Source organism: Herpailurus yagouaroundi, unplaced genomic scaffold (assembly GCF_014898765.1).
Source record: "Herpailurus yagouaroundi ecotype Mexico unplaced genomic scaffold, PumYag 180, whole genome shotgun sequence".
Taxonomy (NCBI): domain Eukaryota; kingdom Metazoa; phylum Chordata; class Mammalia; order Carnivora; family Felidae; genus Herpailurus; species Herpailurus yagouaroundi.
The window spans coordinates 21,549,926-21,576,400 of NW_024412411.1; the positions used below are offsets into that span (position 1 = coordinate 21,549,926).

Here is a 26,475-nt window from a genome sequence, read left to right on the forward strand (position 1 = left end):
AGAACATACCCTTTTCAAGATGCTTCCCTACTCCACAGATTCATGTCTCCGTGGGTCAAATCACGACCCCACGCATTCGGTTCTTTTATTGTAAGAGAAAAGCAGGCCCCTAAAGCTGTTAGGGCCTTCCTGTGCACGTTAGTACTGGTCTGTATCGAGCACCCATTAGGCGCAGAGCATTGTTTCCTATTCTTGCTTGTTGGGAACAACTTTGAAAGCCTTGGATGAAGGTACCAGGTGCCGTCATTTAGAAGACAGTTATTCCGCCTTTTATTATTTTTAAAAAGTAATTTTATTGTTTGGGTTGCCCCCTTTTTTCTTTGCTGGGCAGTACAGAATGTGTTAAAAGTGCCTAACAAAAACAAGACAGTAGGGGACGCAGAAAGCAACGCAAGAGGTAAAATGCTCAGCGGGAGATGATCTTAATAAGCAGTCAGGACTACTCTTCCTGCCGCAGAGCCTCGTGTCCTGCCAGCCTCCTCTGTTGAGAGTTTCATTAAATTTGTTTTAATGCCTTGCCTGATTTCAGTGTTCTCCAGTGACCTGATTTTTAAGAGAAACAGCATTTCAAATGTCCTGAATAAATTATTATCATGTAGAACCCAGTATGGGGAAAGCGTTGTTGAGTTGCAAGGACCCTGAACCCAGCAGTAGAGAGCTGTAAAATACATGTCTATTAATTTTAGCAAGTGAAAATGAAATGTTCCTTCTTTCCCTCACAGCACAGCTCAGTGAAGCCTACATATATTTGTTAGGCATAAACATCATCGGAAAATACTGAGTCATATTTACATAGTACTGGCTAATGTCACAAGGTCTTATCAAACTATTTTAGAAAGGAAAAAGCTTTTAGGCAAACGTATATGAAGATGATGTTCCACAAAATGTTTAAGCCAAACTTTTAGGCACTTCCTCCTTTTAGCTGAGGAAGATTTGCATAATACATCTTTAATCTTTTGTCCTCTTGGAAGTAACCCAATTTTTGTTGTTGTTTTTCATTCCTATTAGAAGTAATAGGAAGTTCTTCATGCTCATCCACTTGAAAATGTGAAGCATTTTGGGATATTCTAACAGATTTGCTTTCCGATAAGAAAGTTATTCAGCACTTAAAGAAATTATGAATAAGATGCAATTTAATTTGGTGAGGATGTATTGAATTTTTAACATTTTTTTTAAAAATTTATTTATTTGGGGGCACCTGAGTGGCTCAGTCGGTTGAGTGTCTGACTTCGGCTCAGGTCATGATCTCACAGTTCGTGGGTTCGAGCCCCGCAGCGGGCTCTGTGCTGACAGCCTGGAGACTGGAGCCTCCTTTGGACTCTGCGTCTCCCTCTCTCTCTGCCCCTCCCCTGCTCATGCTCTGTCTCTCTCTGTCTCAAAAATAAATAAACATTAAAAAATTTTTATTTATTTTGAGAGAGAGCACTCGAGCAGGGGAGGGGCAGAGAGAGAGGGAAACAGAGAATCCCAAGCAGGTTCCGCTGACACAGGCTTGATCTCACAAACTGAGCGACCATGACCTGAGCCGAAATCAAGAGCCGGATGCTTAGCCAACTGAGCCACCCAGGTGCCCCTCTACTGAATATTTTAAAAGTTTTTAAAAGTCAGAGTTTTGAAGTTTAAGGATGAAAGCTAATTTGAAATAGTGGTACCCAGAGCAATTAATATGTGACTAATTTTAATGACAACTCAATTTTGTAATAAATGGAGTTTCTTCTCTATATATGATACATACTTAAAGGTTACATCATGTACAGGAAAGAGTTTAGTAATCCTCACATTAATCACTAAAATTGCTTCCAATGTGGTTCATAAATAAAAAGTTTCTAATACTAAGAAAATCACAAAGTCAGTAGCTTTGTCATAACCACTCTCACAGGATCCCTTGTCAAAGAATGAACAGTCATCTAGAAGCAAAAAAGCAAGTTGAGAAAATTTACTGCCAAGGTGTTACTCAAGAAGAAACAAAACATAGCAGGCTGAGCAGTTGTGGGCCGGGAAATAATGAGTTGTTCAAAGAACTGGGAGCATCATGTGGAGCGTTAGAAGGTGAGGCTGAGGGGCGCCTGGGTGACGCAGTCGGTTAAGCGTCCGACTTCAGCCAGGTCACGATGTCGCGGTCCGTGAGTTCGAGCCCCGCATCGGGCTCTGGGCTGATGGCTCAGAGCCTGGAGCCTGTTTCCGATTCTGTGTCTCCCTCTCTCTCTGCCCCTCCCCCGTTCATGCTCTGTCTCTTTAAGTTCTGTTAACTTTTCCAGATTAGTTGGCATCTTACTGTAAAGAAGAGTTTCTTGGGGCGCCTGGGTGGCGCAGTCGGTTAAGCGTCCGACTTCAGCCAGGTCACGATCTCGCGGTCCGTGAGTTTGAGCCCCGCGTCAGGCTCTGGGCTGATGGCTCAGAGCCTGGAGCCTGTTTCCGATTCTGTGTCTCCCTCTCTCTCTGCCCCTTGCCCGTTCATGCTGTCTCTCTCTGTCCCAAAAATAAACGTTGAAAAAAAAAAAAAATTAAAAAAAAAAAAAAAAAAAAAAAAAGAAGGTGAGGCTGAAGCAGGCAAATTAGCGGTTTGTGAAGGGATCCTATTCCATGCTGAGGACGTTATCCCATAGCCCGGGGAAAATTAACTGAAGGCCAGGAAGGGATGGACAGTTAGACACGTCTGGAAATTGCAGACAGTGGACCCAGGTCTCAAGTGGGCAGAGTTCTGTTCCCAACAACTGAGGACTGCTTTCCTGGAAGAACTAGGGCCTGTGGAAAAGCTGACTGGGCAGACCAACTCGTGAGAGGCTACTAAAAGCCGTCCGAAATAATTCTGAGGAGCTTTTAAAATGCTATACTGAGCACTTCTTGCAAGGTGGTTTAAGAAGTATTTGAATCGCTGCATTCTAGAAGAAGAACTTTTCAGCTATAAAGACGATTTAAAGCAAAAGTACTTTACTCCCTCATGTAGTCTTTCCTTTCAATCTCTGCATTTTATTGATCGTACAATAAAAGAATGTTCATATGTAAGTTTTAGCAATTAACACTATAAAACGGTATCAATACGTCCAAAGCCAAGTGGATAATTGAGAGAATTCTTTAGATAATTTGGGACAAATAACACTTTCCCTGAAATCTTTGTATAATTGAGATTACAACGAGATACATCTTTCTTGAGTCACTTCTATAATTATCTTATTTTGTCCCACTGTGCTTTAAAGTATAGATGGGAGCCTCCCTCAAATTAAAAGGTTCAGCTGAAGATTCTATGCAGATGTACTATGCAATTGTTATAATTCTATCTGAATTGCGGATGTTTCATCTTAACGTGCACATCATAAACCATGTTATTTCAGTTTAATTTGCTGTTCTGTTTCCATGGTAATTATGGTTTGGGAGAATGGATTTTAAAAAAGATATATTTCAAGATAAGTAAAAACGGAAAGCACGTTGTGTTTGTTTTTTATGTCCTAATTTACAGATGTCTCACTTAACTTTTATTGCTATTTGTATGCATCGCTTTGAAATGTTTACATAATAAGAAACCAGTCTGTGGAGACAGATAGTCTTTGGATAGGAACAGAGAACAATGATGTAAATTTGTTTGAACCGTGCAAAATTCAAATGTGAAGGCTTTGAAAATGGTAAATCATTACCTATGGAGAATTTGAATAATCAGTAAAAATGAATAAATAAGTTTAAGGTGAAGGGATTCTGATGTTTTCATGGGCTTTGATGATTTTGATTAAATTTCAACCCGAATCTCATGAATTAATGTGCAGAAAGATATTTATTCAGTTCTGAACAGCTCGTACCACAGGATCTTTTTATGTAAAATTTTAAGGCAAGTTCGTTTGGTTTTTTGTTTTATTATTCATTTGTTTAGTCAGCATACAAAAATTTTAAACCTCACTGGTCTTTTATTCAGTTTCATCTTCTACTTTATATGTTAGCACAAACCACCGATTCTGTACTGTACCTTCCACCCAAACTGTGGAGTGCAAGTCTCCTAACAACTCATTTTTTATCATTGAAAAAACTAAAGTCACAGAAAGATCTAGTTACCTGCGTAAGGTCAAGGTCATACAACTAAGTGTGGAAGAGCTAAGGAGAAGATATTAATTGAAAGTACGTTACAAATTATTAAGCCCTATAGGAATTAGAATTATTGTACAAGGACTTATTCTGGCATGAAACAAACAAAACAAAACAAAACAAAAGAAGTATAATTCTCTTAAGAAAGCCAGCAAGGTTGGGGCGCCTGGGTGGCGCAGTCGGTTAAGCGTCCGACTTCAGCCAGGTCACGATCTCACGGTCCGTGAGTTCGAGCCCCGCGTCAGGCTCTGGGCTGATGGCTCAGAGCCCTGGAGCCTGTTTCGGATTCTGTGTCTCCCTCTCTCTCTGCCCCTCCCCCGTTCATGCTCTGTCTCTCTCTGTCCCAAAAATAAATAAAAACGTTGAAAAAAAAAATTAAAAAAAAAAAAAAAAGCCAGCAAGGTTAAGTGAACTACAGAATACAAAAAGAGGATTATTTAGACTTCTCGAGGGCAGCATTGTTAGCTGTGCTGAGATTTTTCTGAAACGGGTATCATGGTTTTTAATTAAATGGCAAAGAGATTTGAAAGTAACACAGAAAAGGATGCAACAGAGGCAATAAGGATAGAATACTTTTAACAACTACAAAGTTTTCTGTCCATTATCAACCATTAGAAATGACTTACCAGGAAAATTATTTTCAAAGAGACCCTGAGATAAGCCCAAACATTTTGTGCTGCTCTCCCCTCTGTGAGACATCAGAGAAATGTAAGTGCTTAGCTACATGAACCAGCAGTATCCTTGGTGGTGGTGATGACGACCATCCTCCTCTTTTAGACTTAGCCAAGACCGGGAGCCCAACAGAAGTGTGACACCTCCTCTGCCGCCTTTGCCATTTCAAACCAGAGAAATGACAAGTCCCCTGGTTAGCGATGACGAAGTGTTCCCACTGGTGAGTTGCTGGTTGTGGTTATTTTTTTCCTTGAAGGACTGATGACTTTTACAGTGATACCTGTATACTGGTATATATGCACACAGTTGTTGGGGGAAAAAAAAAATTGTTGCTTCTTGACTAGGACTCCAAGGTGGGCCTGTGCATCATTTTGGCCTTGCCTTTCTATAGAAGGAAAAGAGATCTGTAATGTTTCATGAAGTATTTCAATCTTCTGGTTACTCACCTCTAGTGCAGGCCAGAGTTATGGGGGATGCTTTTGAAAATCTCGAGTTCTTGGGACTTATCCCTAAACATCCCACGAGCCCTCCACGATCTGAATATTTTAAAGAGCTACAAGTGATCTTTTATGCCTGTTTAAAAAAATCTTTTCTATTGACTCTGACATACATACAGAAGCTTGCACAGATCAGAATTGGACAGCTTGATGAATTAGCACAAAGGGCACATCAGTGCAACTACTACCCAGGTAGAACAGAACATTGGTAGCACTCCAGAGGCACCCCTCACGTCCCCTTCCAGTCACTCCTTCGACTTGCCCCCAAGGTAACCACTGTCCTGACTTCTAACGTCATATATTTGTTGTGGCCATTTGTCGATTTTAGGTAAGTAGAATCCTATTACCTGCGTCCTTTGTGTCTGGCTTCTTTTGCTCAGCATTATTTCTGAGATTCGTCACCCATATTGTTTTATATGGCTGTACTTGATCCATTTTTGTTTCTCTGTAGTATTCCATTGTATATAAATGCTACGTAGAACGACACCACAATCTACCCATTCTACTGTCAACAGATGTTTGAGTTACGTCCTGCTTGGGAATAGCTCTGCTAAAAGCATTCTTGCTTATGTCTCTGGGTACACATGGGTACACGTTTCTATTGCGTTTACTCCTAAGAGTGGAGCTGCTAGGTCATAGGATAAGCTGCATAAGGTCAGCTTTTGGAGGTAGTGCCGAGCAGTTTTCCTAACTGCTGGAGCCAGTTAATGCCCCAATAAGTAGTCTATGAGTGTCCTTGTTACATATTCTTTCCAACACTTGGCATTATTTGGCCTTTTTCATTTTAGCTTTCCTGGTCAGTGTGTAGTAACTTCCTATTGTGGTTTTAATTATTTGTCTGGTGACTAGTGGAGTTGAGGACTTTTTCATGTATTTATTGGCCATTTTGATATTCTCCTTCGTGAAGTGCCTGTTCAGTTTCCTTGCCTAATTTTCTGTTGGATTGTCTTTATTCTCATCGATTTGTATGAGTTCTTTACATGTTCTGAAGATAAGTCCTTTGTTGATTATATATATCGCAGATATCTTCTCCTGTTCTTAACTTGACTCTTCACTTAAGGGTATCTTTTGGTAACCAGAAGTTCCTAATATTAATACATCCAAACTTACGAATCTTTTCCTTTATGGTTAACATTTTTTGGTATGCTATTTAAAACTTTCCTCGTCCCAAGTTATAAAAATATTATTCTACGTTACCTCCTAGAACCTTTGGTTCTTTACCTTTTGTGTTTACATCTACGCCTGGAATTACCTTTTACCTATGGTGCAAGGTAATATTCTCAATCCCTTCCCCCGTGGAAATAGCCGGTTGAACTTGCACATGTCTTTCAGTCCTGTAGATTCTATTTTTTTGTTTAGTTTGCTTGATCGGTTGTACTAAGACCTCCAGGAAATGTTGAGTAGTGGCCATGGTAGAGCCCGCATCTTTCTCTCCTCAGTTACTGCAGAGGGAAAGCTTTACGATATTTGCTAGAGGTGTTTTGTAGATTTCTTTTATAGATTAAGGAAATTCCCTCTTATTTCTAGATTGCTAACTCTGTTCATGAATTGATATGGAATTTTATCAAATACTTTTTCTGCCTCTTTTGACATTACCACAAAGAAAAAAGAAAAAAAAAAAGAAATGACCATGTGATTTTTCTCTTTTGCTTGCCTAATATGACATATTTCTCGATTTTCGGTTGTTAACCCACCTCTGAATTCTCGGAATAAACTCCACTCGATAGCTGGATTTGGTTTGCTCACGTTGGCTTCGAATTTTTGCTTCGTGTTCACTAGAAGAATTAGCCTGTAGTGTTCCTTTGCTGTCCTTGTCAAGCGCTGATATCAGATGACGCTGACCTCATAAGACAGGGAAAGCGTTCTTCATCTCATCTTCCTCTGTTTCCTCATTTTCCTTGGCAATCTGTGTTGGTTTCTATGCAGAAGGTGAAAGAGCCAGCTCTCCCTGTCTTGAGAGAGTGGCCTCGTGCAGGTTAATTTCGGATTTACATTGTTTGGTTCTTGACTTTTCATTTGATCCTCTTAGTTTCTAGTTCTGTGCTGAAATTTTCTACTTTATGATTTAATTTCTTGAACATAATAATCACAGGGTTTTTTAAAGTAGCTATTTGCCTCCAAAAGTAAGTCGTACTGGTGGCAATTACTTTCACTTGTATTCAAAGTACATTTGTGTAATTTTCACTGCCTCTCCCTGATATGCTAATGGATACAAACTATAAACAATGACAACAGAAAATGTCTAAACTGGATGGGGTGTCCCATGAGTACTTTACTGCTTTTCTGGAATCCATCACCTTCTTTTGGGAGAGACTGGAAGTCAGAGTCAAGCTATTTCGGAAGGAGATGACTTCAAACCATTAACTTTTGAAGTGTCAGAGACCTCTAAAGCCTTGAAATGCTCTTTTGTGTTCATCTCAACATAAAATGCCAAAGTTATCTGAAAAGAATAAAATTCTATGCCAACAAAGTAAACGAAATCAACTTCCTCATTTTAGCTGTAGGAACTAAGGGGACTTAGCCAATTCTGTATCGCAAATTTTTGATCTTGAAGGACTCCAAAGCAAGCATGTACTCCAGTGAGGCAAAAGGAAAACAAAACATGATGAATTGCTAAATGCCCCATGGTTCTAATATCAGATGATTTTAGCCTTTTAGGATCGTTAGTCTCTGCTCAGATATCGCCTCATCCGAGATGTCTGAGCAGCCAACCTGTGGCAGCCCCTCCCTCTTCGATCCCTTGTCCTGTGTTTGTTTGTTTGTTTTCATAGCACTTCACCGTAAGACATTTTATGTCTGCTTGTTTGTTTGCCTCCCTCCCCTAGAATTTAAGCTCCATGAAAGCAGAGATTTTTTTTTTTCTGTCTTTGTTTTACCGTTGTAACCCCAGCACCTAAAATAGTGTGTGGTACTCGTAGGCACGTAAAAAGCATACAAGAGTATCCATCGTATTAACTTAATAGACACTGGGCTTCCTTCTGTCTCTAAAATTCTACATTACTCCTTTGAGGACGTTCATGAGCCCCAGAGTCACTAGGAAAGAAAATTCTCTACTGTTTTAGGTCTGGGCGTGGGGAATTTAATCTGTGACAGGGCCCCAGAGTCTGAAAGACATAGCCCAGTCCACTGTTCTGAGTCCAGTGGTTTCTGTCCACTTCTGCATTTTAACTTCTATATCAGTACTGTCCCTACCGAGAGCACCAGCGACCTTCTAGTTGTTAATTCAATATGCTTTTAAGAACTCATCTTCCTTCATCATTTTTTCTTGAAACTCATATTCTCTGGCTTCTATCTGAAGCCAATGACACTATTTTCCACTGATTTTTCCTGCTGCCTGTTTCCTTTTTCCCAGTCTGCTTCCAAGTTTCTCTCTCCTATGCCTGTCCTTAGATGTCATCGTTCGTTCGTAAAACCAACCTGTATTACAAGCACCCAGGATATGGAAGGTTCTGTTTTAAACACATCTTTGATGAGACAGACAAGTCTACAGTCTAGTGAAAAAAAAGAGAGGAACCCCATCGATGGACGAATGAATAAACAAATAGTGTTATAGACACACACGATGGAATACTATGTAGCCATAAAAAGGAGTGAAGTATTGATATATGCTATATTGTGGCAGGTGAACCTCTAAAATATTATGCTAAGTGAAAGCAATTAGCCACAGGAGGTCATATATCGTATTATTCCACCTATGAGAAGTGCTCAGAACAGGTAAATCATAGAAACAGGGTGCAGACTGATGGTTCCACGAGCAGTGCAGGGAGCAGGGAATGAGGATCAGTGGCTTGATGGGTTCAGGTTCCTTTCGGGATGATGAAAATATTTTGGAACTAGAGAGAGATGGTGCTTGCACAACATTGCGAATGTACTAAGTCAGAACCAAATGAACCAAATTGTTCATTTTTAAATGGTCTTATTTTATGTGCCCCGTACCTCAAAAAAGGGAAGGAACAACTAATGACTAGAAACAAATGAATATATAAGAAAATATCAAAGAGTGATAAATTCTACGAGGAAAGAAAAGCCAGTGATATGATAGGAAGTGATGGCAGTGTGGGGAATTACTGTCAGTTGAGTGGCCAGGAAAATGAGGAGGGGACGCTGAGGGGGGACCTAAATTAACAGAAAAAGATCTAAAGACCTGGAGGGAGAGGGCTTCCGGCCGAGAGAACCACTAGTGCAAATCTGCAAGGCAGAAACAAGAGTAGTAAAGTTTGAGAACCAAAAGGGGCGTGGGTGGGGTCTGGAGCCTAGAAGGGGAGAGAGAGAATGGAATGAAAGGGGGGCCAGAGAAGCAGTCAGAGGAAGGCCATATGTGGAGAGACTGTAGGCCATAGGAAGGAATTTGACTTTCATTTCAAAAATACCTTTGAAAAGACCCTTTGAGTGCCAAATAAGTAATAAATTCTAGAGGGCCAAAAGGAGAAGCGGGGAGAACCATCTCCGGGCTCTTTTCAGTAGTCCGGGCAAGAGATGATGATGCTGGCTTGGCAGCGTGGACACAGAGTAACACAGCGGATCCAGGAAACGCTAGAAGTAAAATATGGGGATCATCAGCATAGGGCTGGTATTTCAATCTATAGGACTGGATGAGTATAAATAGGGAAACTCCCAAGACCAGGCCTTAGACCACAATACTTAGTGGTCTGGTGGGGATCTTCAAGGAGAGGAGCAAAGTTTGATGGTGAAGAGGGGGGACCCATGAGTGACGAGATTCATCTGCAGAAGCAGCCACTGAGAAGACAAGAAGGAATAGAATCCACAGTACAGATAGGAGTAAGAGTCCCTGAAACAGAGTATGGCCTGAAATATGGCTATGGTGCAAATGGGTGTAGACAGGAAGGGGCTCCCTCCCGAGAAAGAGGCGAGGCCACCCGGTAATGGGTGAGAAAATGAATATACTAGTAGAATGGGCAGATGGTGTTAACTAACCTTTTGACACATGAGGTCCTGAACTGTAAGTAAAAGCAGTCCCTGCAGTATAATAGAATTCTTCCTCCATCCACCCACCCCAGCATTCAGCTGCTCAGGTGCAGGCACGCGTCAGCACTTTATTTAGGCTTGGGTTTTACCAAGTACCTAGAACAGAGGAATGGTTACAACGATGGATCTGGAATATAAGCAGAGTCAGAAGGGAATGGATGCTGTGAGAAAGTAGGAATATGAGACGAAATAAGCTGGAAGGGTAATGGGTGGGTTGCTGAAAATCTTGATTAGTAAATAATGAAGTTATCGTTGATGACAGTGTCAAGAACACAGCCATGGGAGTGGGTGCCTGAAATGAAGCACTCTCCTAGATTCCTTTTTTTTTTTTTTTGAGAAACAGAGTGAGACAAAGCGTGAGCGGGGGAGGGGCAGAGAGAGAAGGAGACAGAATCTGAAGCAGGCTCCAGGCTCTGAGCAAGCAGTCACCACAGAGCCTGATGAGGGGCTGGAACCCACAAACTGTGGGATCATGACCTGAGCCGAAGTCGGACGCTCAACCGACTGCGCCACCCAGGTGCCCCCAAGATTCCATTTTTGAACTGCTGTTTTTATTTGCATGTTTTGGATGATTTCAGTCAGACTCACAGCTTTATCTATAACTTTGAAATATCTCTAATCCAAACCAACCTTTTGGGATCTGGATTGATATATCTCATTGTCTACATGACAATCTGTTTGAGCCCCAAGTCACCTCTAACTCAGCATTATTTAAGATCAAATGCATTTTCTTCATTCATATATTAATTCAAAATTTTGTTTGAAATATACTCTGTGCTAGAAACTGCTAGAATCTGGAGAATCCAAAATAAATAAGACCTTACCCTTAATGGGCTCCTTCTACTGTTTTTCATTTATCAATAAATGGCGTTGATGTCACGCAATCATCACTCAAGCCAGAAGTTGGGAAGTCATCTGAGATCAGGTTTCCTAGAATCTGAGATGAAGATTCCTATGAAAGTGATTTATTGAGGGTACTATTCTTGGCAGGAAGAGAGTCAGGGAAGCAGTCTAGGGGAAGGGAGAAAAGCTAAACAAGGATAAGATCTCAGCTAGAGAGGAGATTGGCGTGGTCTCACCGGGAACTTGGGGCACAAATTGCACAACAGAGTTGATTCCCCCAGAGACAAGAAGTCTGGCATTTTGTACCCCCTGTCAGTCAGTCATTGCCTCTTAGAGGAGAAGGGAATGGGCTGAGGGGGGTATTACAACTTCCCAGATGAGGCAGAAGGCTCCGGTTCAGCTGAGGGCAGGTCTCCAGAGAACCAACAACCACAGCAGCTGGAGGACAGATGCACCAGCCTGGTGAAGGAAATTCCAGTAGGGCACCAACAGCATCCACTATAGTCCACCTCTTGAACCACTCAGATCCGTGTTCAACTCCTGTTGTTCATTCCACTCAGACCTGTCTTCTCCAAGATTCTGACTGGTCATAACTTCTGGGAAAACCTGTAAGAGGAGGGTTGCTACAACTTGATGCTACAACCGGTCTCAAGGACTTGATAGACACCATCCCCTCACCCATTCTAGATAGCTGGCCAGGTAGCTTGCCTTGTGGGGTGAGCCCCTGGTTCCCATGGCCTTATCCGGATGTGGTTTGCCATTTACAGTTGAAACTGGGCATGAGAGTATTCAAAGAAACCTCAGTGGCTCGACTAAACATAAAATATATTCTTCACTGCCCCCATTATACAGTAGTAGCCTTTGTAATGATTAGGGCCAGGTACCCCTGCTAGTATAGCACCTCTTTTCTGTGCCTCTGAACTGCCAGCATGAGGAGCCCAAAGTGGCTAGGTGCCAGCTAGTGCTTTAAGTGTAGTGAGACTCTTACAGGTCTCTTGGTGGAGGCATTTCTCCCTCTGAGAGCCGGGACCTGTAGATCAACAGAGCCTAAAGATACAAAGACAGAAGGTACTAATTCTCCAAGTGGGTCAACAGGAATGATAGAGTGGAGCCATTCCTACATCCTCCATTTCATTCCCAGATTCGTGTATTCTACCTGTTGGAAATACAGTAGCATATAAGGGCCATTGGTTTAAAGTCTATACCATATCCTGAAGAATAGTACCCCATCCTCACAAGTTAAAATTTGCAAGCTGATGCCTCAGTTCTGCCTTCAAGCAGCCTATCAGGGTAGCATCCTCTAGATGGTGCTATATGTGGTAAGACCAATGAATACCATGGTCATGCCCCCACTGCCATACTCCTCTGCTTTAAGGTAGGTTCCTTTACTACTAATCAGGATCCCACGTCAGTAAATCAGTCTCTCTGCGAGCTTTCAGGTAGTGGTCAAGGCCAAGGCCCTTCAGGCAGGAAAGGCAAACCCATACAATATATGTCAGTGCTGCTGGTAAGGATGAAACATTGCCCTTTCCAAGGTGTCAGGGACCTGGTGTAAACAAATTGCCAACAAGAGGCTGGTTGGTCTCTTTGAGGGATGGTGCCATGTCAGGAACTCAGCTTTAGTCTCTATTGCAAGCAGATCATTCAACAAGCAACAGTTCACTAAATTAACCTTGGTGAAAGGGAGACCATGCTGTTGGGCCCGTCCATAATTTCCACCAGAGTGGCCAAGGACAGAGGCTAGGTCAAGTCATCATACCCGCTTCTTAGATGCTCTGTCTCAACTCAGTAGCATTAGAGGAACTGTTTTGTCAACAGTAGACGGTTTTCTGCCCCAGATGGCATGGCCTTGGCTTCAAAATCTTAAGGGTCTTCAATGCAACTTGACTCGTGAAACTTTGCAGAGGCTGCACAAAGCAATTTTTTTTCTGTATCAGAGATTCTTCTAGTATGGGATCTTCCAAGTCATTTTGCCCAGGTGGTAGGACTGCTCGTACCCCATTCCCAACCTACTGCAGTGTCCTTTCTTGCTCTGGGCTCTACCGCAAACACAAAATGAAACAGAAACAGCCTTCTGTGTCACCCAGTAAATGAGTCAAATTCTTCCACCCAAGAGTGGAAGATGTTGCTTCCAAAACCTGAAGAGACCTACCAAGCTTTGTGCTTCTTTAGTGATAAGAAATGCAAGGTGCATTAATTTGTGCTTAAGAGATATCCTACCATGCTCCATATAACTGGACACCTAAAAACGTGTCAAGCCCAGGGCTCCTGGGTGGCTCAGTCGGTTAAGCATCCAATTTTGGCTCAGGTCATGACCTCACAGTTTGTGGGTTCGAGCTCCATGTTGGGCTCTGTGCTGACAGCTCAGAACCTGGAGCCTGCTTCAGATTCTGTGTCTCCCTCTCTCTGCCCCTCTCCCGCTCTCTCTCGCTCTCAAAACAATAAATGGATATTAAAAAAAATTTTTTTTAAGTGTCAAGCCTGTGAACCATTTATGGGGTTTATTTTTCACTCTGTGGATGGAGTGTGTCCTTCCAAGCCTTCGACATACTTGCCACTTCCTGCTCATCAGATCTTAGCGTGATGTTAATGTTACTACATTATGCCCTATAATTTATAGCCCTTGGAATGTCCAGACGGCCCAGGCTTCTTCAGAATTTATTGTGACAGCATCCTTACATAACACATAACACTGGGGCAAGAACATGAATGTGTACTGTTGTCTGTCCCACGTGGACACCAGCTACTTACTTCTGATCCTCCTCCTCATTGGGTATTAAAAAGAGTGCATTTGTCAACTCAACAGCAGCATATCGTGTACCTAAGTCTATAGTAAAGATACTCCATTCGGCACCACAGCTGGCACTACTACTTGGATGAGTTTCTACGGCACTCCATTATCATCCGCCATGATCCATACACTTTGTCAGAGGCCAGACTTACGAACTCAATTCCCCTAGAGCAGGGTTCACCGGCATCCAGATCGTCAACTCTTGAAACACCATATAAAGCTCCATTCTTCCAATAAAACAAAAGTTGAAGAAGAGTTCAGGGACCCCAGAACTAGAAAATTAAAGTACAGATGTCCTCAACTTATTTTTTAAATTAACCTAAAACAGTAGTTTGAATGAAGCACGCGCACACGTGTGTGTGTGTGTGTGTGTGTGTGCATGTGCACACACGTGCATTAGTAAGAACTTAGGTCACAGGCAGTTAAATGAGCACTTCCATATTGCCGTGAAGTGTGGAACTGGGCGCTTACCATGACGCTTTCTCAGTGGACAAACGAAATACTTTCCCGTGTCATGGCGTTCCCCAGGAGGAAGCCACTCTTACCCAGGATGCATCGTGCTGCCAGCCCTCCTCACCCGGCCAACTCCAAACAGCGATTAGCTCCCATTTTCAGCCAGTCCTTAATTTTTCCCCCTATATAAGCTTTCTTTGCCTCCGTCCTACTGTAATCTTAACATTAGCTTTTTGGAGTTGCTTGTTTTCAGATGAAAACCCTTGGCTTTACAAATTAGTTGAGTGTGTTTGAGGCAAGTTCCATGGGAATTTTGTGGGCCCTGCATTTGCAGCTGGACACGGTAATATTCATTTCTGGAGCTTTTTAATATAAGGGTGCTGGGTTGTTGTCATTTGTGGAGGATTGCACGAGCAGTCACTGCGTTATACCAGTAGGGACGGTTCAGCCTGGATTGTTTCATTAAGAGCTGTACCGTCTGACAGCATGCCAGGGATGAGGCATGCCTGGAAACAGGAAGGTTTAAAAGGCTTTGTGTTCCTCACCTAATGTTTCTTTCTCTCTTTAGTCTCCCCCAGATATAGTCTTCCCAGCCTCTTTGGCTGCACAGCATTTCCTTCTGGAGGAAGAGAAGCGAGCAAAAGAATTTGAAAAACTTCTAAATACACATATTGATGAACTGCAAAAACATACAGAATTCACTCTTAATAAATACACCAAGCTAAAACAAAATAGACACATTTGAGCTTTTAAACTCTTTTATTTGCTTCCCCCACCCCAAGGGAAAAAAAAAAAAAGCTCTGGCAAAATATTTACAAAGCTGGATAATGAAACTGAGAAATTTTGTTCTGTTTTCTTGAGTAAATCATTTCTGTTAGGCAGCTAGAGAATAGGTATTTTGTTCGAGAAAGCTGTTTGTATTTCTGCATTAACATAATAAATTCTTTGGCTATAGAGTTACTATTAAAAAAACATGACTACTCCAAAAGAGATTTTTTTTCCAGTCTAAAGAATATTTTGGAATTAAATATGGAGTTTTTTCCCCCACTTGAATCATGTATACCGAAAACCCATTTCCTCCGTAACAACACAAAACGAGGGAAAGGGAAAATGCTGCATTTCAAATATCCAGGGCAGCTCAGTTGTACTAGGTTTGAAAACTCAAGAATTTTTCCAAATGAAAAAACCTTACTTTGAGCTCTGTAAACATCCTAAATTTCTGTTCGAAATTTCTTGTAGAAATAGCTTTACCGGTTCTACAATCATCCTTGTAATGTCTCTCTGTTTTAACACAATTAAGACATGGAACGTGCTGTTTACACATTTGAAATGTATGTACCAGCCAGAGATTAATGCTTTCCTGTTAGTACTACTTACTTCACGGAAATGAACAAGACAAAGAGATCTAAAACATTGCTGCTGTTACAATCTTCCTTGTAATACCTCTGTTTTTAATATAATAAAGCGATATGAAATTCTGTGAATGAAAACTTAAATGCCTAATCTCGATGCAACAGTAATAACACGGTAGTGGGCAATAAAATTCAAGTTACAAATACATACGCATGATAATCCATTCTTCTTTCTCGAAAAATGACATTTACATAAAGATTATGAGAAATCCCAATAAAGTTACGCAAGGTAAGTCCTACAACTTTTATAGTTTTCGTTTCCTCTTCTAAGAGACTGAATCTCAGCGTACCCGAAGAGGAAGTCAAGTTGTCTTTAGATAACAGGTGTCATGTGAAAAAGTGCAGAGCCCCATTCACTTGAGGGGACGGGACCGTGTAGTTTTGGAGAGCTCTTGATATTTGCCAAAAGCCTTCACGTAGCAATGTTCATTTCAACTCAAAACATGCCTGTGAAATCAGCAAAGCTAGTATCCTTGTTCCTGGGACTTGAGCTGTTAAGAAACTTACTAGAATCAGGGTCATCAAGAAAATCAGAAATACCCAGCTTCCAATGACTGGCTCCAACTCTTCCTACTTCCCAGCGTCACCTTTCGTAAGCAAACAGCGAACAATGCTGTATCCACGGACGCCATGTTTCATGACAAACCATCAGAGGGGTGCAAAGCTTTTAGTGTACCCAAAAAGACCCACATGAGGAAAATAATAAAAGTTATGATGATTTAACATTATTTAGTAATTTCTAGCCTGGACACAAAGAAAATAGAATATTTTTCAGTATTCTCTTTAGAAGATGGGAAGAAAAAGTATGTTCAGGAAAAGGGCCTTCCATAAACAATTCTAAAACCTTTGTATCTGTAATGCAAATGCAAACAGCACAAAAGCTTAAACACACATATCTTTATAATCCCTCAAATCTGAATGCCACTTCATTCCCTTCAGGGTTGAGACATGATTACAAATTGCAGGCTGAAAATAAAGATCTAGGCTACAGTGTTCTTAGAACTTAGCAGAGTCAAGAGAGCATGAACTTGGAGTATGTCCAGGACTAACAGTGAATTTGTTCTTCTGGATTATAATTTCAAGTCCCTAAGCAAACTTCCTTTAAATCACTAGTTCAGCATTGCACTTAATACCAGCTTTCTTAAATCAGTAGTTTTCAGTATTTTTTGCTTAACAGCAGGATTCATTGTTCAAAAGGAATCAAACACTAAAGCCTAACATATATATAATCAAGATAAAAAGCAAGCAAGCCGCTCAGTTTGCATGCTGAGAGGAGGGAAGGAGTGCGGCTCCCTGCTGCTCACCCTCCCTCCTCAGTCTCTCCCACCCTCCAGGGACCAAAAGGATTTCATGGAGCAGTTGTCCCAGGCAGGATGGGAGGGATTGGAGGAGAGGCAGGTATGCTCTGTATTAGCACACAATACATTTTCCCACAGAAACCATGTTGTGGATTATAGCCTCCTCCCTACGACAGGAGCCATTTTGGCCCATGATTCAGCTAAAATAGGATGGAAGGAGAAGGAAAGAAACAGGTGAAAGACCGATGGTGCCATCCAACACAGGAAGCTGGCTCAAAGAGGAAGTGTGACTTGAGTTGACTTTTGCTTCATAACAGCTTAAATATATACTCCTATTTCTGTTATTCGGGAGCATATTAAATGGTCTGCGAATGAAGCAAACCTGGGGTAGGGAGGGGTGGGCTGCTGGAAAGTCGGAGATAACCCCAAATTTTCAGTTAAGAAGATAGACAACTCTTGATTATCTGTCAGGGGAGCACCTCTGTTGGAGTGGAGCTTGCGGTCACCCCAATACCAGCATCCTGAGGTGCAGCCCCACCTAGGCCTTGACTCTCTCCTCCCACTCTGGGAGAGCAACCAGAGCCAACCGTCTCAGATCACCTAATTAGAGAGGCCTTCCCTGGAGGTGAGTTTCTCTAGCTAGGTCCCTACTAGGCCTCAACTATGGTCAATCTGACCCAAGCAATCTAGAAGCAACTGTAGTTTCAACAGTGATATGCGGTTGGTTATCTCTTCCCCATCCCATTATCTCAGTGCATATCAATTTCCTCTTTGTATACGTGCCTCCCGTCTCCAATTGGCCCTAGAAGATTCTAAAAGATCCCAAAAGAGAGGATTAGTATTAGGCTTCCTAGCCTCCCTTGTGCTCCTAGCACAGGTCCTGATCATGGGAGAAATTGGGTAAGCAGTGATTGATAGGCGGTTGAATCCAGACATGGTGGCTACATGTAGCAAAGGCAATGAGTAGAGCAAATTTGAGGCAGTTTATGGAACGATGACAAAACACTACGGGTATCAAATTGTCGGCTGCGCAAGAGTACGTAGACTGTGAGTTTGAACACTGGTGGATGTGAGGGGGATTTTCACTCCTACTTGACCTCACATAGGACCACCTGAGTATCTACAACTTTTGTGTTTCAACTAATATCTAATAGGAATCCAATATAGAACATTAGCCATGGTGCTTAATAGTCAGAGCCAATGAAACCCTAAGAATCCTAGGACGTGAGCAATATGGTAGAAAGTGTGAGAAGGCCCAAGGATTTAAAACACAATTAGCAACTGAACTGAAACTCTGCCCAACCCTTCCAACCCTGTAGCCTAGAGCATCGCCAGGTGCTAAATTCTAAAGGATAAAATATTCCAAACTGATAGGAGGTTCTTCCCTCCTAAAGTGAGGCTATATACTGTGGCCCAGGGATGACAATGAATGGGCCATGGGCCTACTGAGGGAAAAGCCTGGGGAAACGTTTTCATGACCTCCAGGGAACTCTGAGGGCAGAGGTGAGCCAAAATATCAGCACGAGTCAGAGAAGTCAACCAGGCAGTGTTCAGAAACTGCCCTTCGTCACCATCCTCCAATGTGGGTCAGGAGGGGTCACAGTCTTAAATTTTTTTTAATGTTTATTCATTTTTGAGAGACAGAGACAGAGCGTGAGTGGGGGAGGGGGAGAAAGAGAGAGAGAGAGAGAGAGAGGAAAAGAGACACAGAATCCGAAGCAGGCTCCAGGCTCTGAGCTGCCAGCACAGAGCCCCACGTGGGGCTCGAACTCACGGACTGTGAGATCATGACCTGGGCCGAAGTCAGCGGCTTAACAGACGGAGCACCCCACGCACCCCAGTAGGGGTCAACAACCTTATAACAAAGATAAACATGAGTCAGAGGCAGGCAGGCAATTAGTGTTATGGTGGCCGACAATCTCCTCACATCGCAGAACTGCCAGGTAATCTAGAATAGCAAGGTTTCAAACAGGGAAGGCTTAGAATGAAGGAGGTGCTCAGAGCCACCAAGCTGGCCCCATAACCGGACTAGAAATTCTTAAGTCTTAAAGGTTCTCAATACATCAGGACAGCTTAGATCTATTGGAGACAGATGACTCTTCACGCCTTGGCCCTGTGACCTCAGCAAAGCTTCCATTTCCCTAACTGTGAATAGTCGTAATACTACCGTGTCCAAGGATTGTTGTGAGAGCTGAAGGAGATCATATATAGAAAACCGTTAGAGTCTGGAACATAGCAAGGACTCCAGAAACACTAGCCGTTAGCACTTGTTGCCATCCTCGCCCTCTGAGGCACCAGGTCTGAGCTCGGAAGACAAAATACAGCCTCCAAAAGAACAATCTGAGCATTTATCGAGGACCATGTGCTGGGCGCTACAATGTAAATTAAACTTATTTAATCGTTAGCAGTTTTATTAAGCAATCATTTACATACCGTAAAATTCACTCATTTCCAAGAGTATAATTCAGTGATATTTTACTGGGTTTACAAAGTTGTGCAATCACTACCACGACCCAATTTCAGAAAATTTCCATCACCCCAAAAAGATTCCCATGCCCATTTGCAGTCACTCTGACATTTACCTGAACGTTGCTCATAAATGGATTCATATAACATGTGGGGTTTTTTGCACCCGGCTTCTTTCAGTTAGTATGTTTTTGTGGTTCATGTTTTAGCAGCCACCAGTATTTTGTTCTTTTTTTATTGCTGCCTAGTATTTGGTTGTATGGATAAACCATATTTTGTTTATCCATTTCACCCGTTGATGGACATTTGTTGTTTCCAGTTTGGGGCTATTCTAAATAAAGCTGTTATGAACATTCACATACAAGTCTGTGTGTGGACATGTTTTCATTTCTGTTGAGTAGATTCCCGGGAGTAGAATTTCTGAGTCATATGGTATATTCATTTTTAACTTTCAAAAGAAACCGTGAAAAGGTTTTCTTCTGTAGCTGTACCATTTTCCATTTCCACTGGCAATGTGTAAGGATTCTAGTTCTCCATATCCCCTCCCATACATGTTCTTATCTGTCTCTTTCATTACAGTTCTTCCAGTGTGCGAAGTGCTATTTCATGCTAGTTTTAAGTTTTATTTCCCTAATGACAATCATGTCGAGTCATCTCTTTGTGTGCTTGTTGACCATGTCTTTTGGTGAAATGTCTATTCAAACCTTTTGTCCATTTTATAATTATGCGAAATTTTTTATATGTATAAAATATGTTTTAGCCAAAAGTTCTTTATCAGATACATGATTTGGATATATTTCCCCCAGGCTGTGGCTTATCTTTTCATTTTCTTCATGGTATCTTTTAAAGCACGTAAGTTTTTTATTTAGAGGTAGTACAATTCATCGATTTTTTCTTTTATGGATTGTGTTCTCGTCTTCATATCTGAGAAACATTTGCCCAACCCAAGATAACAAATATTTTCTCCTACATTTTCTTCTGAAAGTTTTTTAATTTTAAGTTTTACATCAGGTTTATGATCCACTTTGAGTTGTTTTTTTTTTTTTAAGTTTTAATCTCTACCCTCATCATGGGGCTTGAACCCACGGCCCCGAGACAAGACTCATACACCCCTCCTACTGAGCCAGCCAGGCACCCCTGAGTTAATGTTTTTGTCTGATGCAAGGGTCTAGATTCATCTTTTCACGTGTGGATATGCCATTGTCCCAGCATCATTTGTTGAAAAAATTATTCTTACCCCCATCAAATTGTCTTGGTACTTTTGTTGAAAACTCAACTGACGATAAAGATGATGGATAAAGATAAAGGTTTATTTATGGACTCTTAATCCTGGTCCGTTGATCTGTGTGTGTCTGTCCTTAGGCCAGTACTGTATAGTCTTAATTGTTGTGGCTTTGTAGTAAGTTTTGACATTGAAAAGTGTAAATCCTCCAACTTACAAGGTTGCTTTGGCTATTTTGGGCCCTTTGTACTTTCGCGTAAATTTAAGGATTAGCTTGTCAGCTTCTCAATTGCCAAAAGAGGGCTGCTGGGATTTTGATATGGATTAAGATGGCAACTCTCTCCAAACTGATGGATACTGAATCTCAATTTGGTGAGAATTACCATCGTCATAATACTGAGTCTTCCAGTCAATCAGTAAAAATGAACTATCTTCCCATTTATTTGGATATTTTAAAATTTCTCTTAGAAATGTGGTAGATTTTTCAATGTAGAAGTCTTATAGATTTTTCCTAAATTTATTCCTATTTTATTTTATTTGATACTATTATGAATGAGGTTGTTTTCTTAATTTCACTATATAGTATTCACAACTAATTAAAGAAATAAGATCAACTTTTATTCTGTGAACTTGCTAAGCTCATTTATTCTCCATATAAGAATTTTTTAAATTTGTTAAAGATGTCTACATACAAGATCATATTATCTTTAGATAAAGATAGTTTTTACTTCTTCCTTTCCACTCTGGGTGCAGTTTATTTCTTCTTCTTACCTGATTGAGTTAGCTAGAAACTCTAATACAATGTTAAATTGAAATAGCGAAAGCAATCATTTTTGCCTTGTTCCTGATCTTAAAGGAAAGCTTTCAGTCTTTCACCATTAAGTATGATGTCAGCTATAGGGTTTTTGCAGATGCTTTGTTATCAGACTAAGGATGTTCCCACCTATTCCTAGTTAGTTGAGAGCTTTTATGACTGGGTGTTAGATTTTGTCAAATGCTTTTTCTGCACCTATTGAAATGATCATGTATTTTCTGTCCTTTATTACTATAGTATATTACATTAATGTATATTCTGGGATAAACTGATACTGCACTCTTGAGAAAAATCCTACTACAATCCTTTCTATATGTTGCTGGATTCAATTCCCTAATAGTTTATTGAGGATTTTTGTGTCTATATGCATGAAGGATAATGTTCTGTAGTTTTCTTGTCACATCTATGTCTGGCCTTGGTATCATAGAAATTCTGGCCTCCTTGACTGAACGGGGAACTTTGCCCTATTCCATTTTCTGGAAGAATTCGTACAGGATTAGCATTATTTCTTCAAATGTCTGGTGGAATTCGGCAGTGAAGCTATCCCAACCTGGGCTTTTCTTTGTGGGAAAATTTTAATTATCAATTCAGTGTCTTTCCTTGCCATAGGTCTATTCAGATTTTCTATTTCTTCTTGAGTCAGTGTGGGTGATTTGTGACTTTTAAATTCAATTTCACTTTTTAAAAAAAAAATTTTTTTAACGTTTATTTATTTTTGAGACAGAGAGAGACAGAGCATGAACGGGGGAGGGGCAGAGAGAGAGGGAGACACAGAATCTGAAACAGGCTCCAGGCTCTGAGCCGTCAGCCCAGAGCCCGACGCGGGGCTCGAACTCACGGACCGTGAGATCACGACCTGAGCCGAAGTCCGCCGCTTAACCGACTGAGCCACCCAGGTGCCCCTCAATTTCACTTTTATAAGAACCCCTCAAAGTAAGAATCAGGCCCATTTTATTTGGAGACTTAAAAGATCAAATGATTTATCTCAAGGTCGGATATCTGGAAAATGGCCAGTCTGTGGGGATCCAAAGCCCACACTGCTTCCGCCAGGCCACACTGCCTCTAATCAGACATGACCTTCTTAAAGTGAGCCCCACCTCAACGGATGCCACTAAAAACAGCCCTCTTTTGGGAATGCCCTAATCCCTCTCTTTCTTTTCTCAAAAACCTGTGCCTCCCTGGAGTCCGAGTTGCTGGCAACATGGACGCTGCCCACAGACCATGGTTCTCCTCCCTTTAAAGCCCCACCGAGAATTACTGCCTTATGATCCCAGCATGATGCTCACAGGGGTTTCCCGGTGGGAAGGCACCCAGTGATAGAAGCAGCACTGAACAATTTAAACAGAACATTTTCCTCCCTTGCCTGCCAAGGAGGGAAAAAACAAAATGCCCAAGGACCTAAGTGATTAGAAGAAACCACATTTGTTTTGACACTGACAGCTGACAACTGATAATCAAGACCTCTGCTAGGGGCACCTGGGTGGCGCAGTCGGTTAAGCGTCCGACTTCAGCCAGGTCACGATCTCGCGGTCCGTGAGTTCGAGCCCCGCGTCAGGCTCTGGGCTGATGGCTCAGAGCCTGGAGCCTGTTTCCGATTCTGTGTCTCCCTCTCTCTCTGCCCCTCCCCCGTTCATGCTCTGTCTCTCTCTATCCCAAAAATAAATAAACGTTGAAGAAAAAAAAAAAATTAAAAAAAAAAAAGACCTCTGCAAGGTGGCAAGAACCTTCGGTGTGCCTTCCTAAACCCCGGTCCCTCACACAGAAATGATGCAGAAGAACCCATCAGAGACAAAATGTATTTGGCTCTATGTGTTTCACACAAAATAAAGAGTTAAGCTTTTCATTTATCTTGTCAGTATGTCTTTTATGGTGAACTGCTTAAAGATTATTCTACAAGATAAAGCCAAAAGAGCCCATACTAACATTCTCCCCATTTGGGTATGATTTGTTTTGGGTTTGTTTATTTCTGAAAACAAGAACATTACAGCTTTGAAATTCCTCATTTTCATCGGCTTGAGGAAAATCTTCCAAAAGTCAGTACTGTTTGAGCTCAAACTATTTACAATTCTAGACATATCTCTTAACGGAGATCAATTATTTGATGAGTCATTCTCAAATGATTTTGATGGATAAAATTATGAGTAACCGAACTAAAACAGCTCTTTGGCTTCAAATACAAAGTTTGCTACATACAAAGTTTAATCTATAACCAAAGGTTTTTATATGAATAAGAGCTGAACCCAAGAATTTTGGGAGTATATACATGTACGTGGGTGGATGTATATGTATATGTATACAGTGTATGCACATATACATACACATGAAGCTCTGAAAATAATCACCAACAAAAATAACGTGGGAGGAATCCTTTGAAGACAAAGAAAATGTTCATGACAGATTGTGGTGATGGTTTCCTGGACGCATACTTTCTCCAAATTTGTCAAATTATATACATTAAATATTACAGCGCTCTGTATGTCAACCATATCTTAACACAGTTGTTTAAAAAAACAAACATGAATCAAGAATATCTCAGAGCTTGGAAAACATACACATAGTTATGTCACTATTTTGAATATGAAAAATATGAGTACTGAAGAAAATATAGGATTTAATGGCCAAACACAATTGCTTCATTTTGGAGAACGTGCATTTATTTCATTGAAGATACTATCCTTGATGGATAAGGCACCCCAAATTTGGGGTATATTGTTTAAGCCACCCAGTTTGTAGTACGTTGTTATATATATCCTAGCAAACTAATACACTCATATATCCCAAACTTGGAGCTGAGAAAGCCGACAATCTTGAAATGGCAACGGATGCAGATAAAAAGAACCCCAGCAAAGCCTGCTCTCTCTAAATAAAATAAAAGGGCAACATAGCAAAGCAGAAAACTTCTACACAATAATAACTCTCATTTAGCCAAAGACCCCAGAAAAAACTGTGGCCCACCCTCACCCACACAAGCAAATGTAAACAGCCTAGATTTCCAGCCTTGTCCCAAACCCCCTTCCAGAGTGTCCGAGAAGGCTGAGTAGGGAGGTGGAGACTATGTGGAGAGCCCCCAAGAGGCAGTAACAAGGCAACCATACTACCCCTCTCTGGTAAGTGATATCAATGAAGAATATGGAGAGTCAGTTTGCTCACCGTGGCTCAGTGGTTATGAGGCCACTCTTCCCCTACAGTGTCACTGGAGTCCATGTAAACAGCAGTAATGAGGCTCCCTTGCCCCTCCCAGCCAGGGTAGTATCAGCAAAAGACTACTGGGGGTGAGAAAAGACTCCTGGGGAGCCAGAACCCTCACCCACTCAGCAGTCAAGAGGAAGCCCTCTCCCCAGTTATTAACAGAGGTCGAGTCAACACCTGGATTTCCACTACCATCTGACAATAATGATACTTTACCCCATTTCCCTACTCAAAAGTCATTAGAACAGGCCTACCAAGATACAAAATTTAAACAAAATCCAGAGTCTTATACTATAGTGCCCCAATATACAAGTTTAACTCAAAACTCACTTGTCATATCAAGAAGCAGGAAGATCGCAACCTGAATGAGAAAAGACAATCAATAGAGGACACCAAGTTGACACAGATTTTAGAGTTACCTGGAAAAGATTTAAAGTAGCCATCATAAAATGACTCAGCAAGAAATTAGAAACATGCTTGGAAAAATAAAAATACAGGAAGTCTCAGCAAAGAAACAGAAGATCTAAAGTTAAACCAAATGGAATCTTAGAACTGAAAAATACAATATCACACAAAAACTCAGTGGATGGGGTCTAAAGTAGAATGGAAGAGACAGAGGAAACAATCAATGAACAATAGAAATCACCCAATCTGAACAACGGAAAGAAAATAGAATGGAAAAAAAAATCACCAGAAAAAAAGTCTCAGAAATGTGTAAAACTGTAACAAAAGATCTCACATCTGTGTCACTGAGGTCTTTTTTTAAATGTGTATTTATTTATTTTGAGAGAGACACGGGGGGAGGGGCACAGAGAAAGGGAGAGAGAGAATCTCAAGCAGGCTCCATGCTCAGCACAAAACCTAACATCAGGCTCAATCTCACAACTGTGAGATAATATCCTGAGCCAAAATCAAGAGTCAGATGCTTAAACCACTGGGCCACCCAGATGTACTACTGCAGTCTCGAAAGGAGAAGAAAGGGCAGGGCTGAAAAAGTAGTCCTAGAAATAATGCCCCAAAATTCCCTCCAAAGCTGAGCAAACTCCAAACAGTATAAACCCAAGGAAATCCACATTATAACACAATATAGTGAAATTTCCAAAAACTAAAAACAAAGAAAATTGGAAGCAGAAAGAAACAACATCTTATCTATAAAGAGAAAACAATTTTGATTAAACCAGATATTTAATTAGAAATGTGAAGACCAGAAGTAAATGACATATTATTTTCAAATGCTGAAACAAAAGAACCATAAACCCAGAATATTATACCCAGTGAAAATATCCTTCAGGAATGAAGAGAAAATCAAGACATTCTCAAATGAAGGAAAACTAAGAGAATTTGTCACCATTAGATCTACCCTAGAAGAATTAAGGAATTTCTATTAACTAACTAACCAACTAACTGGATGGATGGATGGATGGATGGATGGAGGGATAGATGGATGGATGGATAGATGGATGGATGGGGGATGAATCTTGGAATAATAGGAAAGAAAAAAAAAACGTGAGAGAGAATAAAATATGGTTAAACACAGTAGAGTGTCCTCCTCTTAAGTTTTCTAAATTATGTTTGATGGTTAAAGAAAATTTATTACACTTTATGATGTAATTCTAAATGTATGTAGAAGATATATTTATGATAATTATTCCGTACATAGGGCAGGGTAAAGGGAAATAAAGGAGATAAGATTACTACATATCACTGGAACTGGTAAAATGATAACACTAGAAGATTGTGATAAGTTATTTATATATCATA

At 41.0% G+C, this 26,475-nt stretch overlaps 1 protein-coding gene across 4 annotated transcripts in view; it reads left to right on the forward strand.

Annotated features, from left to right (window-relative positions):
- DEUP1 (deuterosome assembly protein 1) overlaps positions 1 to 15,135 on the forward strand; it is an 82,860-nt gene extending 67,725 nt beyond the window's left edge. For 3 of the 4 annotated variants that reach the window (XM_040489611.1, XM_040489612.1, XM_040489614.1), the window contains 2 exons: positions 4,849 to 4,963; positions 14,882 to 15,135. In XM_040489611.1, coding sequence (XP_040345545.1) covers positions 4,849 to 4,963; positions 14,882 to 15,058 — 292 coding nt within the window. In that variant the 3' untranslated portion in view covers positions 15,059 to 15,135. The remainder of the gene's footprint in view (positions 1 to 4,848; positions 4,964 to 14,881) is intronic. The other variant, XM_040489613.1, reaches the window with a different exon arrangement.
- Positions 15,136 to 26,475: the final 11,340 nt, after the last annotated feature.